This window comes from Microtus oregoni, unplaced genomic scaffold (assembly GCF_018167655.1).
Source record: "Microtus oregoni isolate MIOR12 unplaced genomic scaffold, Mior012 000001F_ref0000356, whole genome shotgun sequence".
NCBI classification, from domain to species: Eukaryota; Metazoa; Chordata; class Mammalia; order Rodentia; family Cricetidae; genus Microtus; species Microtus oregoni.
The window spans coordinates 25,973,759-25,992,639 of NW_024543060.1; the positions used below are offsets into that span (position 1 = coordinate 25,973,759).

At 34.1% G+C, this 18,881-nt stretch overlaps 1 protein-coding gene across 1 annotated transcript in view; it reads left to right on the top strand.

The window, feature by feature from the left end:
• The window catches only part of LOC121458747 (relaxin-3-like), a 32,774-nt gene extending 19,038 nt beyond the window's left edge, over positions 1 to 13,736 (top strand). Inside the window, exon 2 of the mRNA XM_041668070.1 lies at positions 13,465 to 13,736. Within this exon, the coding sequence (XP_041524004.1) occupies positions 13,465 to 13,736 (272 nt within the window). The remainder of the gene's footprint in view (positions 1 to 13,464) is intronic.
• Positions 13,737 to 18,881: the final 5,145 nt, after the last annotated feature.

The following is an 18,881-nucleotide window of genomic DNA, read 5'->3' on the forward strand; positions in this document are numbered from 1 at the left end:
TCCATTCCTCCATTTCTTTTTATAAAAGTGCAGATCTCCCATGAATATAAAAAATTATGTCATGTCAAGTTACAGTAATACTACCATGTATTAAGTCTGGGCAAGATGAACCAGTATGAGGAGTAGTGTCCCTAAAGTCAGTAAAAAAGTAAGAAACACCCTCCGATCTTACTGTCAGGAGTTCCACAACAAGACAAAGATGTCCAACTATAGCATAGGGCAGAGGGCCTAGGTCAGTATCGTGAAGGCTACCTGGTTGTCGGTTCTGTCCCTGTTAGCCCCTATGGTCTCAGGTTAGTTGATTCTTGGAGTTTTATTGTGGTGTCCTTCACCCCTCTGGCTCAGAAAATCCTGTAGAAGGAACAGAAAAAGAAAAACCGTGTTTTAAGAAACAATCAAACTATCAAAAGTAAATATTTAGTGATATTTGCTATATCCTTGGCTAAGATTTTCCTAGCCAGAAAGATAGTCTTAAGCAGAAAGCAAAAGTAAAAAGAAAATATGCAGAAATAAATAATGATGAAAATATAAAAACAGAAGAAATCATAGAGAAGGGCAAATAGAAGCAAGAAGAAAGTAAATAAAAGATGAAGGTAATGGATGGACATAATGTAAAAAGGAAAAGAAATCTGTTCTCCAAGCTTAAAATTTACCTTATGTCTTATGTAAATACTTTTGTAAGTTTACCTAAAGATAAAAAACAATATAATTGAATACCTGTTGTAAATATGCAAATAAATATGTCTTATACTAATGAACACTGTGTTCCACAATTTTACAAAAGACAGAAATTACATACTGGCAAATAGCAAGCCACAAAGGCAAAGTTAGTCAATTACTGCAAATGCATGATATGTTAAGCCAAATGTATCAATAAGCTTACTTAATGTATTTTATACACATTTCATGTTATGGATAAATATTGTGCACAACGATAAATAGAAAAAAGATTTCAACGATAAGTAAGAGTCCCTCTCTTGTGACAAAGCCACCTTCATTAGCTGAACACTTATGAACAGCAATACAAAGAGGCAAGCTATAATCACCACACAGTTTCCAAAGAAAATTTTCTGGGTTCTATTGAAAAATTAAATAAAAGAACAGTAAAGAGAAGAGATGACTGGCTTGATAAATTCGAAAATCTAGCAAGGTCTCTGCAAGCACACGGATGAGAAAAGGTTGATTTAAGGTCAAGAAAGCAGTAACTCAAATGAAATTGAGAGGAAGGAAAAAACATTACCAGTGAAAAGTCAACATCTCATAGTGGAAACCTGAAATTCACATAGATTGATGATAGGCGAGGAATAAAAAGGCTCATCAGCCTTTTCTTGCCAACTGATACAACAGGTTTCGTAATGAAATGCAGAATTCTTTTACCATTTTAGATGAGTGTTTCAGGATAAGAAAAGATCAGATTTTGTCCTGGGGAGATGTTTTACATGGCAAAGTGCCTGATGTTGAAGCATTGGGAAATGAATTTGAAAACCCATCTTGCCTGGATATGGAAGCACTTATCGATAATCCCTGAATTCTGACTGTGAGTTGTGAGCTAGAAACAGAAGAATTTTTGAAGGTTAAGGGATAGCTAGACTGGTAAATGTGCCATTGAACAAGAGGTCCTTTATCAGTGAGATGAAGGTGAGAATCATATCCTACTGAGGTTGTTTTCCTACTTAGACACATCTGCACCTTGATATTTGCAAACCTACACTCACAATCAGAGGCACACATAAGAGTGGTTGAAAAATATTTACAAATGTGCTACATATGCTTGTGTGTTTTGTAATATCAAAAAATAAAGCTAATGTCTTTATTTATTTATTTATTTATTTATTTATTTTAGTTTTTCAAGACAGGGTTTCTATGTAGCTTTGGAGCCTGTCCTGGCACTAGCTCTTGTAGACCAGGCTGGCCTCGACCTCCCAGAGATCCGCCTGCCTCTGCCTCCCGAGTGCTGGGATTAAAGGCGTGCGCCACCACGACTTGGCTAAGCCAATGTCTTTAAAAGATGTTAGTAGTGTGAGCAAAAGAAGTAGGTTTTGACTCACATGTTTTGGGGCATAATTGAATGTTAGCGTTTAGAACATGAAGTTCATTATAAAGAATAGAAAGATTGAAATGACAGTCTTTAATTCAAGATGTGCATATATCTTTGTCTAACAGTTAGAAATTCTAAATGTTAAAAGAAATAGAGCAACCAAGAGAGAATTGAGGAAGATGAAGTAATAGTTGTTTCATGTCCTCATTTGTGTAACTTTTTAATGAAGACTAAAGTTTTATCTAAATTTAGTGAGAAACAAGATACAGTTTATGCAGTTTTAGGATGTAAATTAAGCTATGCAGCTTTCAGAATCATAAACTGTCTATACCTCCTTATTATTGCATCATATACATGGCTTTTCACACTGATCTCTTGTGAACTGAACACTGTCTTGTTACTACCCTACAACTCTCTTTGTGTTTAGACCTAATCTTATACTTTTACACCTTTCTCTTTCTCTCTCTCTCTCTCTCTCTCTCTCTCTCTCTCTCTCTCTTATATAGTACTCTACTCTAAAACTCAAAGTTACTTTTTCCAAGTATTAGGCTACAACTATGCATCTCCACACCCAGCGATAGCTATGTATTTTCAGGGCAACCATGACTTCATCTTGGATATCCCTGCACTTGGCAGAAGAAATAGAGAACAAATGTATGGAATTAAGCAGCAGAACACTTCCTATCGTGTGAATTCCTACACATGTTTCCCACTATCAGTTCATTACTCCTGAATATCATGCATATAGCTTTCAGGTGGCAATTAACCATTTTGAGAAAGGCCTAAAATACAGCAATTAAAGTAAATGTTAGGGTAAAATAAATATTTGAAGTTATTAAAACATGAACTCTTGGATATTTTTGAGCAAATTGAGAGATTAATACCTAATCCTGAATCTGTTTTATTTTCCTAAAATCAGACTGAATTTTAAGTAGAATATGGACAGAAAATGCAAATCTAAAATGCATAACTCTGGAGATCTTTCTTAAAAGCAGTTAATTTAATTTGCCTTAAGATGGCAGTATTGGTCTTCCTAAGATTGGGATAAGAATTTATGAGGAAAATACAGACTTTCAAAATACCCTTACTGAGACACAAAAACCAGGCTTATCAAAGAAGTGGGTGGATGTAATATACATACAGATTAAACTGAAAGTCTATACAAACAGTGATAATGGGTGAAAACACAAACTGTGCAAATCTGATTGACATGTTAGTTAATTAAAAGCAACAAGGAAAGGAGGCTTGGGATCACTGAAGGGATTACTCACAGTGACAAGTCTTCCAAATTGTTCTGTTTCTGGGACGAAAGAAGAATCAATGAATGAAATTAAAAACAAACAAGCAAACAAACAAAATCCTCTAGGATAGTGCATGTTAATACATCTAGTGAAAGACCCAGGTGATACAGAAGTTATCTTACTCTGAGAAAGTCTAAAGATTTCTTCTTATAATCTCTCTTTAGTCTCTCTCTAGGGAGTACGTTGCCTACTACAGAGTTTCATTAACACTCAAAGTGACTGACCCTTCTTGAAACAAAATAAACTTGCAAAGTATACAATTTAAATTATTTAATATAGCAACGCTTATGTTTTCCAAAGTTTCAGATAAATTCACTAAAACCTTCAGGCATTGTCACACAAGTAAATGTCCCAAGCAAACATTAATGCCCAGATTATTATTGCCTTACAATCTGCAGTAGCTTCATGACTTTTACAGAAACTGCTTTTCCCATTACAGGATGGATGACTGTAATTCCAAGAATATTTGCTGACTTAAATTTAAAAAGGACAATCTATTTCAATAAATACACCCATATATGTTTGTGCTTGGCTTCCTAGATTCACCTAGGCAGAAAAGTTTCATAGTTGGCAACAACTGTGGCTTCTGTTATGACAGCTAAATGCAATATTTGATTTGCAAATTAATGAACATTTTATTTTTTTCTCAATGGCAGCATAATTTCACTATTGTTGAGTTCTGTTATCAGAAATTGTTTCAAACATAAAATTACAGTAAACATAATATTGTGTACTTTTGGAATCATACTGAGTCAGATTTCAGTCGATACACTTTTATATTCTTTGTTTTATTATTTATTTTATATATTCATTCTTTTCTAAGACAATGCATCTCAACTGCCACTTCCCCCTTTTTCCCTGCTCCACAGCACCACTTTCCTCTTCTTCAGATCAACTCTTCCTCCATTTCCTTTCAGAAAATAGCAGGCCTCCCAGTGATATCAATGGAGCTTGGTATCACAAGATGCAAAAAGACTAGCCATATACCCTAATATCAAGGCTGTTTTGAGGCCACCCATTAAGAAGAAGTTGATCCTATATGCATACAAAAGAATCAGAAATAGCCTGGAACCCATTGTTAAAAGTCCAACAAACACCCTAGCTAAAACCCACAGCATGTATGTAAACCCAAGTAGACTCTGTGTTTGTTGCTTCAGTCTCTGTGATCCCTGTGAATCTTGGTTAGTGGTTTTTGTGGGCTACATTCTCCTACTGTCTTCAACACCCCTGGCTTCTCTAATTCTTCTACTCTTTGTTCTATGGAGTTCCCTGAGTTCTGTCTAATGTTTGGCTGTGGATATCTGTATCTGCTGAAAGAACCCTCTCTGGTGACAAATGGGTTAGACATCTATCTATGAGTGTAGCAGAATATCATACTTTTGAGAAATGTATGTGGTGTCTCTCCTTTATACCTTTTTAAAAGTATGACGATCAATGAGCTGCTGTGTAAATTGCTGATTCTCGTCTGACAAAAATGCACATTTATTTGTTCAGCAAAACAAAACACATGAGCAAACAAAAACAGCAACCATGTATGTCATGTGGACCCTGTCAAGTTTGCAATCTGTCTCATGAACTTGAATTTCCTTCTTTTATTGAATATTGTACTAAGTCTTTAGTTCATGTTAATTTAATGCATAATGTAAAGTGATGCGTTTATTATATTGAAAACTATGTTTTACCACTTCTTGTATCTGTGTATTAAACCAATTCTTGTCTGTATACAGTTGGGCAATGCCCTTTAATTTTGTTTTCCTGTCTGCAAGGTTTTACTTCCATTTCATTCTCAACCAGCTAATTAAAAGCATCAGTTTTAATTGAGGTTCCAAGTGAAAAGTATACTTTATTTATATAAAAGTATTTGATGAGCATTCCTTGATTGTCTAGTGTTGATAAGTGATATGCACTACTGGATATGGCCCCATTTTTTTCATTGCACAATAATGTATATCTTTTGAATTGTAATACACATTCTTCATTTGTTAAGTACTGTCTATATTCTCCTATTTTTATCAAATGCTTTAGAGACATTCATAAAATAGCATCTTTCCCCATTATAAAAATCTGAATGTTTACACTAGTAAAGCTACTTAGAATTTTCTTGCATTAATATGATTGTGCTCAAATTAATTAGCAAACTTTTTAATAGCCATCAGGTTAATACAGTTCTCATTGAAGAATGACAGATGAGATTTATGTTAACCTATTATTTCAATGTGAATTGTTACATTGATCATTTCTTAGATGCCAATTTGCACCCTGACCATAAACATGGAAATGGCCAATTTCAGTATTACTGATGTGGGTGCTTAGCAACAGCTTCAATAGGCACATGTGTTTATATTTCTCTAGTCTCTTTTAAGATAAATTATAAAAACAATTGAAATTAGAAGTTAATTTAGCATTTTTAAACAATAGAAGGCATTAGGGGCATTGATGTCTATCAGTTATTATATCAAGAACAATGTTGTTTTAAAAACATGTGCCTGTGCATTTTGAGTATGTTTGTGTTCCTCTCTAGAACAGAGTTTCAATGTCATGATACTCACAGCATTTATATTCTGGCTGCAAAATTTGTGTACATTAAATAAGCATGCATTGGTAATTATGGAAGTTTATAGAAAAGTTATTAATCCAATCCTAGGGTCTCCTGACAGATAGAGTGGAAACTCAAAATGAGCAGAAATTATGTATGCTATATAAAGAGAAGTGATGACAAATAAGGTAGGAATAGATTCCCCCAAGGACGGAGACTGTGGAATGACACCAGATGTCCAACGTAATTAATGCGATGATAAAGGGCAATGAACTGCTCTCACAGGCTGGAACCCATCAGGCAGTACGCAGAAAATAAACTGCAGTCCTATAAAAATAGGAGCTGTTTAAACATAGAGATATTGCACTTCCACATTTTTAGCAGTTCTTTAAATAGATCATGAGAAGAATAATGGGGAAGACAACACTGCACAGACCTGGCCAGACATCAGCTATGCACTATTTTCTTGAGGAAGATCTGAATATACACATCTTCATTGACATATTGAAAGACATTATAGATATAATTTTTAGATTGTCATTTTAAATTAAACTTAACTTTCATATTTTGATTTTAAAAATAAAAAAATAAACAAGGTGAAATGCTCATCATCATGCTTATAAAAATAAAGATTCCTTGGTGGTCAGACACCACCAGTAAAATGCAGGCTTATACCAATGCCAAGCTATATGAAGTCAGGAAATGATTAATTAGTGTAAAAATATAACCAATACTTTTATCTGTGTCTCTTTTTATGAAACTATTTGAGGAATTAATGTGCCACTTTTGAGTTGTTTCCAGTGTTCAATCTCTCCTTAAAAAGAGACAGATGAATTGTGATATTTTGACATTCAAAATGCCCAAGAAATAGCTTAAGTTTTAAATTATTATAAAATATGTAAATATAGAAAAACATAATGACATACTTGTTCCTACAAGCCAGCTAGCCAGCTTTCAGCTTTCATATGTTGCTCTATTCTCTTCCTGCAGATCACCTTTACCAAGAAATCTCTAACACATTGTTTCTCTATAGATATTTAAGCTTGCAATACTTGGACGTGAAAACTGTATGACTGCTCACTTTCCAGTTGAAAATGGTCATCATCTAAAAATGCTTTAAGTACTATTTTAATGGGAAAAAATTAAGTTATTTAGCAAATGAAATTATCTTAATATATCAAACCAATTTATACTTATATCTGTATAGCTATAGAATTTATATATTTTTTATTTTCACATTTTTCTTAATTGTTTTTCTCTTCCCTTTACCTCCCATATTTGTTTCTAGATACTATGTTTGCTGAAATGCCTTTGAATTATAATACACCTTAAAATGACTCTGGTGATACTTCTACATTTTATACTCCACAAATTCTTATGTTGCAGAGAAATTGTCAATAGAAAGATTCTTATTCTGAATTATTATTTAGGTTTTAATTGCCAAAAGCTTTTATTTCATTATGTTTTTTGTAAAGTCAACATTTCTGATTAATATTTATTGATATAGATTATTTGAATAAAAGGCTATTTCATTGAGAAAAGTTAATTAAAACACTATTTATTAAGATAATAGTAATGCATGTACATATGGTTCCACATATACTTGTATACAGAATATTTCTTTATAAAGAAAATTTAATTCATAAACATTTAATTACAAAAAACTAAAACTGATAAGAATGCATAAATGAATACCAGTGTAGATAAATGAGTCTGTTTCTTTCAAGTTTTCCACATGAATTGGCTTCACTTTTTCATAGATTGTTTCATGAATTGAAATATGTTTAAATGCTTTATTTTCTTGATTTATAATTTTTTTTGATACTCAAATTATTTTACTCTTGGTCAGTAAGCGCCCCATGATGTTGATAGAGGCCCGGTCTTGGAACTCTTTTAAGACATAGACTTTTTAAACTTTAAAATATTTTCCTCTTTTATGTTTCTGATTTCTTTTTTAAATCTCTTAGCTTTTGAATTTATGGTTTCCATCACCTCAGCATACTGCAATATTGGCTTTTTTCTTTTTTATTGATTTTTATTGAGCTCTACATTTTTCTATGCTCCCCTCCCTGCCTCTTCCTCCCACCTTCAACCCCTCCCTCATCCCCATGCTCCAAACTGACTCATGAGATCTTGTCTTTTTCTACTTCCCATATAGATTCGATCTATGTATGTTTCTCTTAGTGTCTTCATTGTTGTCTAAGTTCTCGCTGATAGTAGTTTCATAGCCAGAACCTGGAAACAACATAAATGCCCTCAACCGAAGAATGAATAAGGAAAATGTGGTATATTTACACAATGGAGTACTACACAGCATAAAAAATAATGACATCTTGAAATTTGCAGGCAAATGGATAGAGCTAGAAAACATCATTTTGAGTGAGGTAACCCAGACACAGAAAGACAATTATCACATGTATACACTCATAGGTGGTTTTTAAACATAAAGCAAAGAAAACCAGTCTACAGTTTTGACTTTTGCCTCTAGGCAACTTATATAATCATTTCAAGCTTATTTTGAAATTATATGCAATTATTCTGTTTTTTCTATAATTTAGCATGTTTAGGTTAATATTTTTAGCTCATGTGCCATTTATCAACTCAGTTCTGTCTTAGACCATTAATGGTGCCACAACACACTGTCTGAAATGGTCATTTATATTTCAAAATCTCTTTCATTTCTTATCACTTCTAGAGGCTGTGTGTACAAAGATCACAAATCCAGCATTTCACCTGAATAGAACTTTCTATCCTTGTCTTCATTGGGCAGAAGGGCAACAAAAGCTAATCAACCTGTATTAAGCCTCTGTTCAAAAGACATATAGAGTCAGGAAAATAGTAAGAAGCCATGGGGGTTTTCCACTGAAGGAGAGTAGAACATGTAGTATAAAAACAAAATTAAGAATCATGGGAAAGAGAGATTAAATAGAATGAGAAATGGTAAACCAAGAAAGAGGAAAAAGTATAGGAAGGTATAACAGAAATGCAAACTTGTGCAACCACTTTGGAAAGCAGTGTGGCGGTTTCTCAGGAAATTCGGGTTCAACCTACCCCTGGACCCAGCAATACCACTCTTGGGAATATGCCCAAGAGAGGCCTTATCATACAACAAAAGATTATGCTCTACTATGTTCATAGCAGCATTGTTTGTAATAGCCAGAACCTGGAAACAACCTAGATGCTCTTCAATGGAAGAATGGATGAAGAAAGTATGGAATGTATACATATTAGAGTACTACTCAGCAGTAAAATACAAGGACTTCTTGAATTTTGCATGCAAATGGGTGGAAATAGAAAACAGTACCCTGAGTGAGGTAAGCCAGGCCCAAAAAGAGGAACCTGGGATGTACTCACCCATATTTGGTTTCTAGTCATAAACAAAGGACATTAAGCCTATAATTAGCGATCCTAGAGAAGCTAAATAAGGAGAACACAAAGAAAAACATATAGGCATCCTCCTGAATATTAACCTTCATCAGGCGATGAAAGGAGAAAGAGACAGAGACCCACATTGGAGCACCGGACAGAAATCTCAAGGTCCAAATCAGGAGCAGAAGGAGAGAGAGCATGAGCAAGGAACTCAGGACCGCGAGGGGTGCACCCACACACTGAGACAATGGGGATGTTCTATTGGGAACCCACCGAGGCCAGCTGGCCTGGCTTTGAAAAACCTGGGATAAAACCGGACTCACTGAACATAGCGGACAATGAGGACTACTGAGAACTCAAGATCAATGGCAAGGGGTTTTTGATCCTACTGCACTTACTGGCTTTGTGGGAGCCTAGGCAGTTTGGATGCTCACCTTACTAGACATGGATGGAGGTGGGTGGTCCTTGGACTTCCCACAGGGCAGGGAACCCTGATTGCTCTTTGGGCTGGCCAGCGAGGGGGAGTTGATCGCGGGAGGGGGAGGGAAATGGGAGGCGGTGGCGGGGAAGAGACAGAAATCTTTAATAAATAAATAATAAAAAAAAAAACCAAAAGACAGTTATCTTCAGTGACTTATCTTTTAATACAATCATAATGATGACAGTTAAATTTAGGTAGAGATTAAACCTCAAAAGACCTTTATTGGAGATAAAAATGAAATATAGATATATATTCAGAGACATCCAACTAAATTGTTGTGCTGTTCACAATGGAACATTGTGTTAGATAAATTTGAAAATCTTGTACTTAGAATCTTTGCCAGATCACTTAAAATTTTGTCTTTAAATAGGCATCTGTAGCATAAAGAACATCATTTCTGTTTAGAAGACTTTGGGATGTTAAATATGTTTGCATATGCAACAAAGCTAATGTGTGTTCACTGTATATATTGCACTGATATTTTTCTTTTCTTCCATAGGCTTTTTCTGTCTTTATCCTTAATGCAGCTCCCTTATATAAGGTAAATTATAAAATTCTTGAAATCCTGGCACTCAAGTTATAGCTTTCTATGTGTTTTTTATTAAAATCAATGTGCCCTTACATAGAAATATAAAATGTATTGAAGATGAACTTAAAAATTGGCCCCAAATTTTATATCCTTGAAAACTCAGCATATAACCACAACTTGGATATGTAGAATTATATTGGTAGAATTTGATTAAATGAAATAATTTAGATAATAAAAATGTTGGCATAGGAATGAGTGTTATTCATTTGTATTTTGAGCGCATCCTAACAATGTCTCCATTTGCATAAATCTTTACCCAAAATGAAAAATAAAACACCTTTATACTTAGAAATATGTTGCTATGATCTATATATGTTATTAACTATACTTACATATGGTTTTATTTCACAAATATTTTGAAACCTAGTGTATTGTTTTTATTTTTCTATTTAAGAATTAGACATTATACAATATTTTATCTAAGATTTATTAAGCACCATTGTAACTTAGGAATACAATATTTCTGATGATTTATAATTAACAAAACGTTTATTTAAATATTCAATCTTCCTCTCATTGAACTGTCATTTTATATATCAGTTCTGCAAAGTAATAACTTTTGAGTGACCAAGCCATTTACTTTTAAATTGAATAAGTTAAATTATAAACCTAATACTAAAGTATTTCATTTTTCTTAACACCAAGGAAGAATCCTTATATGTTTTCAAAATGTAGTTTTAAAAGCTCATCAATTTTGGCAATGATAATTTTTACCTCTTTAATTAAAACAAACAAAAAGCTATTGTGTTCATATTTTTATAATTTAGTCTTTTAACTATATTACTGGTTCAATTATGTATTCCATTAATATTTATGTTTATATATTGCAATTTATTATATCAGACTCATAAAATATTTTTTCTGCATCATCATCAAATTAGAGTAAGTACTGCACCATACAGAGTGAAAGGATTTGTTATTACTTTCCTATAAGCCTATTCATGGTAATGTATTTAGAAAAAGTTTTATATTTAAGACCCAGTTTAAGCTAAAATAGGAAAAATCAGTCCAGAGCCCTGTATTTGTTAGTTCCAACAGGAAAATTAAATTAGTTGCAAAGCACAGAACGCATTCTTCCTACATAGTTCACACTGATCTCCAGTCACTGAAAAATACTCATTAAAAAATAATCATTATTTCTTAGGTAAAAATGGTTTCTCAGAAAAGAGTCTCATTCTCAAATGGAATCCTTGCCTTTTTAAAAAAGTAAAATAGGCAGTCTTTCTCAAATATATCATGATCTAAGTATTTTACTATCTTCACAGAGAACACCATTTTAAATATTTTTAGTGAGAAGAGTCTCATAGACTGACCTCTTATTTAAGAGTCAAAGTGTTGACTCAGGTACTATGAGTATAATAGGAGAATGATTTCTGGAAATAACTGCTCAGTTCTAAATTATAGGAAAGGTGGTAAAGTTTTTATTTAAAGCTTGTCTTTGAAATTCACTATTTCTATACCAAGAATGTTGGAATAGGAATAAGAACTGACATTATTATCTTGATAACTGTCAGACAGTTGGCTATTGACATGAAAGAAAAAAAGGACTACTAGGCTCTTCGAAATAATAGAGAGCTCTTTACATTTTTAAATGAAAACCATTTACTAGAAAACCGTTGAAAGTGAGGTTTAAATACAAATCAGAATGTAATCATTACACCTGGCAATAACAGCAGGGAGATATTTTTGCAAGTGGGGTTTCTGTTATGAGGATATTGCTGCTGGAATGCCATTAAAATTGATTTGGCTTTGATGACAAATGACAACTCTCCAGTGTAACCTTTGCAATTATCTTAATGACACTAGATTTCAAAATGCATATATAAAATATTTTCTTAATCCTATTGCTATTCTTTTAGATCTTTCTACTCTACAATGTTTAAAGCTCAATATATATATATATATATATATATGAATGAACAATATCTTAATAATATACTTAATTTTAAGTTTACCCATTTTGCAGAGAAAATAGTTTCATAGAGCTTAAAAGTGAAAAATTTATAATGGAATATGTAAGATCCAAAGAACTTGAAATAATCCTGTCTGAAAAGACTGTATTGTGTATGTTTATAATACAAAGGTTTCCTCTCTACTCCTTAGGCAATGGAGTCACACACAACTAATTGGGTGAAATTCTATAAGATAGAGTTTTCAGGCTTCTCAATCAATCATGGACCTAAGAAGAAAACACAAGCAGAGACAGACCATAGATCCTGAGAGACGATTGAGTGATTATCCAGTTGCCAGCACCACTCTTGCCAGGCTAGTCTGACCTATAGGGAAGTCAATAGCACATTCCCGATTGTGACTGCCATACATAGCAGTCAGCAGGTATCATAGTCATGATCGCAGAGTGATGGAAGTGAAATTCGGTGTTTCCTGACTTTAAGGGAAATGAATGAATTTACAAAAACAAATATATTGTGATCCCCTTTTTTTGGTTTATCCTTAAAATTTAATTCTATTGCTTTATTTTTATAATGTTTACATTTGTACATTCTGATCAATAAGTTGAATTGCACGTTGATCTCTAACAATTTCTTTTTTTAAAAGATTTATTTATTAATTATGTATACAGTGTTTTCCCTATGTATATGTTGCAGACCAGAAGAGGGCACCAGATCTCATTACAGATGGTTGTGAGCCACCATGTGGTTGCTGGGAATTGAAATCAGGACCTCTGGAAGAGCAGTCAGTGCGCTTAACCTCTGAGCCACCTCTCCAGCTCCTCTAACAATTTCTTTACTTGGCTATGGAAAATGTGTCTTTTGCTGCCCAGGATGACTACTGGTTTGTTGATCCCACGAAGGAAAAGGACCATAGAAGAATCAGCCATTACTAACACTGTTTTATTGGTGGGGATGAGAGGAAGATAGGCTTTTTTTTTTTTTTTTTTTTTTTTTTTATCTTACAGTTTCTAGTTCATTATGAAAGGAAGCCAAAGCAAGACTCATGACATTCTTGAAACTGCTACACTGGGAACCAGGAGTTGGTTTTCTTTTCCACAAATGAGAAACTGACAGTATTACTGATCTATATGAACGATGTCATCTCTGTATTGCCATTTTAGAAAAAGAGCTAATATGGCAGTTTCTTTGATTTTGTGTTCACCAGATAATGAGAAATAATAATAATTAAAAAACAAAGCCTTCTCAGACATCTTGGCCCATGACTCTCTGGGGGACTTCTTCCCTGATGCAGAAGCCAATACAGACAACCTGGCCAGCGAACTGGACGAAGCTGTGGGCTCCAGAGAGTGGCTGGCCCTGACCAAATCTCCCCAGGCCTTCTATGGTAGTCAACCCAGCTGGCAAGGGTCGCCTGGAGCAGTTCGGGGCAGCAGGGATATCCTGGCTGGCGTTTCCAGCAGCTGCTGCGAGTGGGGCTGTAGTAAGAGTCAAATCAGCAGCTTGTGCTAGGATCCGGGTTGGGCGATGGAGGCCAGCCCGGTGCCTCCAACCTGCTGTCTGTGTGGTGCTCATGAGCATTCCTACAGGCAAGGTATTGAAGCCTGCCTCGTCTCCTCACAGACCTTCTGCCAAGATGCTACCTATCCCCACCTTGCTCCGGGACACACCCATACCCAGCCAAGCAGAAACTTGATTTTCATGGTTAAATTCTTCCTCTCCCCAACCCCAGCTCCAGAGAACCCAGCTACAGCCAGGCGCCCACCTACCCAAACTGGCCACACTGAGAATCGGCCTCCTGTCAGGTCCTAATTGCTGCAGCTCTTTCCTGCCCAGGCTATTATAACCTACCCCCTGCTCATCTCCCTTCAGTCCACAGCCCAATGCACTCTGCTGCAGACCCCAGGGCTTTGGAAGCGAGGTCTCCAGTACTCAGGCTTTCCCACAACAAAATCAAGGTTTAGTTCTGAGCAAATAAAACAAAACAAAACAAACAAACAAACAAACAAAAACCCAACAAAGCCTTCATCCTTTGCATCTTTGTAATAAAATTGATTCACAAGACATAAACGCTACTATTGCTTGTTTGGGACAAAGAAGACCATCAGTGTAGCTCTCATGACTTGGATGAAACAGGGCTGCTTGCCCAAGAATGTGTGAGATGCTGGTTTCTACTATGTAATTCTTGTTTCATAATCACTTTTGCTATGACATTTCAAAATCCATCATTTGTTTTAAAGCATGAAAAATGCTTATAGACTTACTGCTAATCATATTTGTAAACAATATATAATTAAATGATAAGATCCCATTCAGTATGCAAAGCATGATTTAATTAATGATCTCTCTGCTCTTTAAATAAAAGAGAAGTTTTAATTACAGGAAAAAATATTAGTTGATGGACAATTTAGTTATGATTTCTGACAAAACTTTCTGCCAAAATTTTAAAACAGAAAGCTTAAGTAAAACACACTATAAAACTTTTTAATGATGTGTAAGAAGATCTTTTGTCTATTTCAGAATTATTTATCAGTGTATTTTTACCAACAATATCTACAAAATATCATTCTCATGAGCGAAGATTTTGCTGTTTCAGAATCTTTTTAACTTCTTGTGTTTTTAAACAGGAGCTCTGTAAATTAACATTTTTGAGCTAGATGATGTACATGTCACTTTAATAAATTTTAATAATCCATACTCATTGGTAAAGTGGTGACTTTTTTGTCTTTTGGAAAAATTTTGGCCTGTATTTATTTTCATAACTTTGAAAAGATCATATGTTTTTTAAATTCTTGTGAGTCTGAAATGGAGCAAACTAAATGGAGGTATGTAATGCCTTGTATACGTCCCAACACAATTCTCATTATTTGTTATGTTCTCACAGCCTCAGAATGGAACAATATAAGGCAGAAAATACAATTAACATCTATGGAAAATGCATTAGCTTATGTCAAAGTCAAGTTTATATTTGTCCTGAATATGTTATTGCAGTTTTCTCTACCTAAACCAGATGCTGATAATTGAAAATTAGTAATACTCAGCAATCATGTCATCTGTCCTTTGACAGATCAGGAAAGAGCGACAACAATGACGTCTGGATGCTGGATAAAGCCACTATTAATAACACGTCAAATGAGTGTACCAAGGAGAGGCATTACATAAAATGAGAAATGATTGCCATTTAAAAATAAAGAAGGTGATTATTTTTGTTTTCTAAATTAGCAGCAAGAAGTGTTGACGTTTAGATGTCTTGTGGATGTGTTCACAGTGACATTATCTGAGTTCAGATGACACTATCTTATATAGAGAAAAATCTAAATCTTCCCTGATACTTTAGATCTAAAACTTCCAACAACATTACAAAACACAAAAGAAACATCAAAATTATTAATATCATTTCTGTGCACCAGAGATGATTTAAGGCTTCAGTTCTTCTACTGTGTGTACATAGCCTGGACTAACTACAAAACCCCGGGGAGACAGAAGGAACTACTATTAGGCAACTGCAGAAAAATCAGGCTCTAATTACAGAAGGGAGGGAGAGATAAATGCAGAGAAAAGAATAGTGAGGGTAAAACAAATAAGAGGGATGTCTGAAAACTTAAAAGAATCAAGTAATACTATTGAATACCTAAAATCTATAATATGTGAAAGCAAGTCTAAATATGCAAACACAGTTTAAATAAAATATTCCTATCAGAGCTAATAACATTTACTCCAAGAGCAAAACTTATCTAACAAAAAACTTAATATTGAACATGAGAATTTCTCATTTGAGTTTTTGGTCAGGGCTATCCAGAAGATTCTGAGAAGACACAGCTTCTTCCTATTGCCTGATGTTTACCTCAGAAGTAAAAGGTAACTAACTCTCCATTGTTGAAGATGCCATGCATTTCAGAATAGGGTCCTGGAGTCTCTCCCGAAATGGAATTGATTTAAATGACTCCTCTCTGTGCATTAACTTTCATGATACCAGCACCACCAATGCAGTTTCCAAGGGAACAATAAAACAATTTATACAGATTCCTATTTTTGTAAATAATTTTCTGCATTTCATAGGGTGTCTCTTTGTGTTTGTGATTTTTGCCTTTACTGAGACTTTTTCATGTTGATATAAACATATGTGAATGTTTTATTTCCTAATCCTATACTTTTGAATATTGTCTATAAAAAAATATTGCTTGAAACTACCTCAGAGTTTTTACAGTATGGTTTTTTTTAGTTTTTTTCAGGTTTTATAATTATATATATATATATATAATATATATGTATATATCCCTCTGAGTTAGTTGTATATGATGTGAGATGAGAGTTTAATTGAAGTTTATATTTGAGAAATGATTTTATTCATCATTATGGAGAAACAAGACATTTTTATATTTTTGTCTTCTTGGTTTCATTATTAAAATCCATTAACCATAACTTTTGTAATTTGTTTCTATATTTTTATTACTATAAATGTTCTCCCAAAGAAGCACTGTATTAACCATACCAATAGATCATTCTTGTGATTGTAAAAGTTTTACAGTAAGTTTTTATAATTAAATAATTTGAGGCCTCTAAGATTTTCTTTTGTAACTAATGCTGATTCAATTAGAATATGTACTAGGTTCTGTAGAGCTTGGGTCCTAGAGCTCACTAATAGTACCAAAGGGATGAAGGAAGAAAAGACAGGTACTCAGTTATATGTACAGAAAAGCTGGAAAGGTTGGAATATGTGTTCTGATGAATCAACACCTATAACTGCCATGAACTGCAACCTCAGTGTGTTTATTACGTACATCATAGGTGTAGGAACTAGTTATTCTTGATAGGAAGCATCTTCAGTTCACCAGTCTTAGGTTCTAACCACCCAGGAAGAATAGTAAACAAAATTTACTAGCTTTACAAACACAGATCACTTGCTCTACTCAGACCATTGATATAATATTATCCCTTCCCTCTTAGCATGTACCATATAAAGAAAGACTTTTCAAATTTTCCATGGTATCAGCTTTGGAGTACATGGCTTGGCTCTGCACATTAACTCAGGAAATTACTTACTCAGGTTTCCCCTGCTCTCTGTAAATTGATTTCTATGATTTCATGTAAATTTTAGAATTTGCTTTTCAGTGGAAAATATAATTGTGGTTTTAATATGACTTACATTTGGATCCAGATGATAAAAAGAAATTTCACAAATAATTTTATGCTTAAAATTACTTATTAAAAACTAGTTTTCTTTCTTATTTTTGAGATTGTAATATAATTTCAATATTTCTCCCATCCCTTTCTTTCTTCTTATGTTTTGCATATACCTCTTCTTGTTCTACCTTACATTCATTGCCTCCTTTTTCATTGTCATTTATTGCATATATAGCTATATTTATACATATATTTTCCTAAATACATCCTGTTCAACATGTACATATGTTTTCAAGACTGAACATCTGGCAAAGTGCAATCCTAAAAAAGGCGCCACTGTAGAAACAGGCTGCTTGTTCTTCCCGGCTGCCCAGAATCAAAATAATCACACATAAACTGCATTAATTAAATCACTGCTTAGTCCTTTAGCTCTAGCTTCTTATTGGCTAACTCTTACATATTAATTTAACCCATCTCCATTAATCTGTGCATCACCATGAGGCCGTGGCTAACCAGGAAAGTTTTAGCACATCTGTCTCTGGTAGCGGCTTCTTACTCTGCCCTCTTTATCCCAACATACAGCCTTGCTTTTCCTGCCTAGTTCTCTTCTTTCCTGCCATAGGCTCAAAGCAGTTCTTTATTCATTAACCAATAAAAGCAACACATAAACAGAAGGACCTCCCACACAAGCCATCTCTTTCACTCCCAGCTTTCCTTAGGTGCCAATGTACTTAGTTTAGGGTTGAGGTCTCATGGGCCTTTTCTGTCTGTTTTGGCATATTCACTGGTGTCATCCTTTTTCAACTCACATTTGATCAGGCAGGATGGGGAAACTTTATGTGTATAGCTTCTGAGCTTACTGGATGACCAAATCTCATAGCAAACTCCCAGAACCTCTGGGTCGTAGAATGTTTCTGCCCACTCTTTCACAATATTTTATGAGAGAGTACACACACACACACACACACACACACACACACATACACACACACATACAAACACACACACACACACAAATGTATGTATATAGTATGCATTTATGTATATAAATTTTGGGATTGGGTTTTATAACTTTGCATTTTGTCATATGTTATTATAGGCACTGCTTACAGTAATCTTTATCAAGGATACTTCTATCTACAAGAACATGTCTTAAAGACCAGGAAAAAGAAATCAAGATAAACACTGTGTCTTTCAACATGGAAATGCTAATTAAACTGAAGTAACTAGTTGAACCAAACTGATTCCGTTGAAATGTATTCTCAAGGAATTATATAGTGATAAAAGTAGTTTTGTTCTTGAGAAAAGCATGTTGAAATAATATAATGTAGAATTTAGAAATTAAAATAGGATGCTGTATTAAGGGTATGCTATTTTAAGACACAAAAAGGGATATTTACTTTAGTAAATATTTTGTTGTAAAAGTAACTTGTTATAATAAAAGCCATAATTAAGTGTACATTCAAGAACTAAAAACTAACCAAATAAGTTGAATTTGAGAATAATGGTTCATAGAGCTAACATTGGATTACC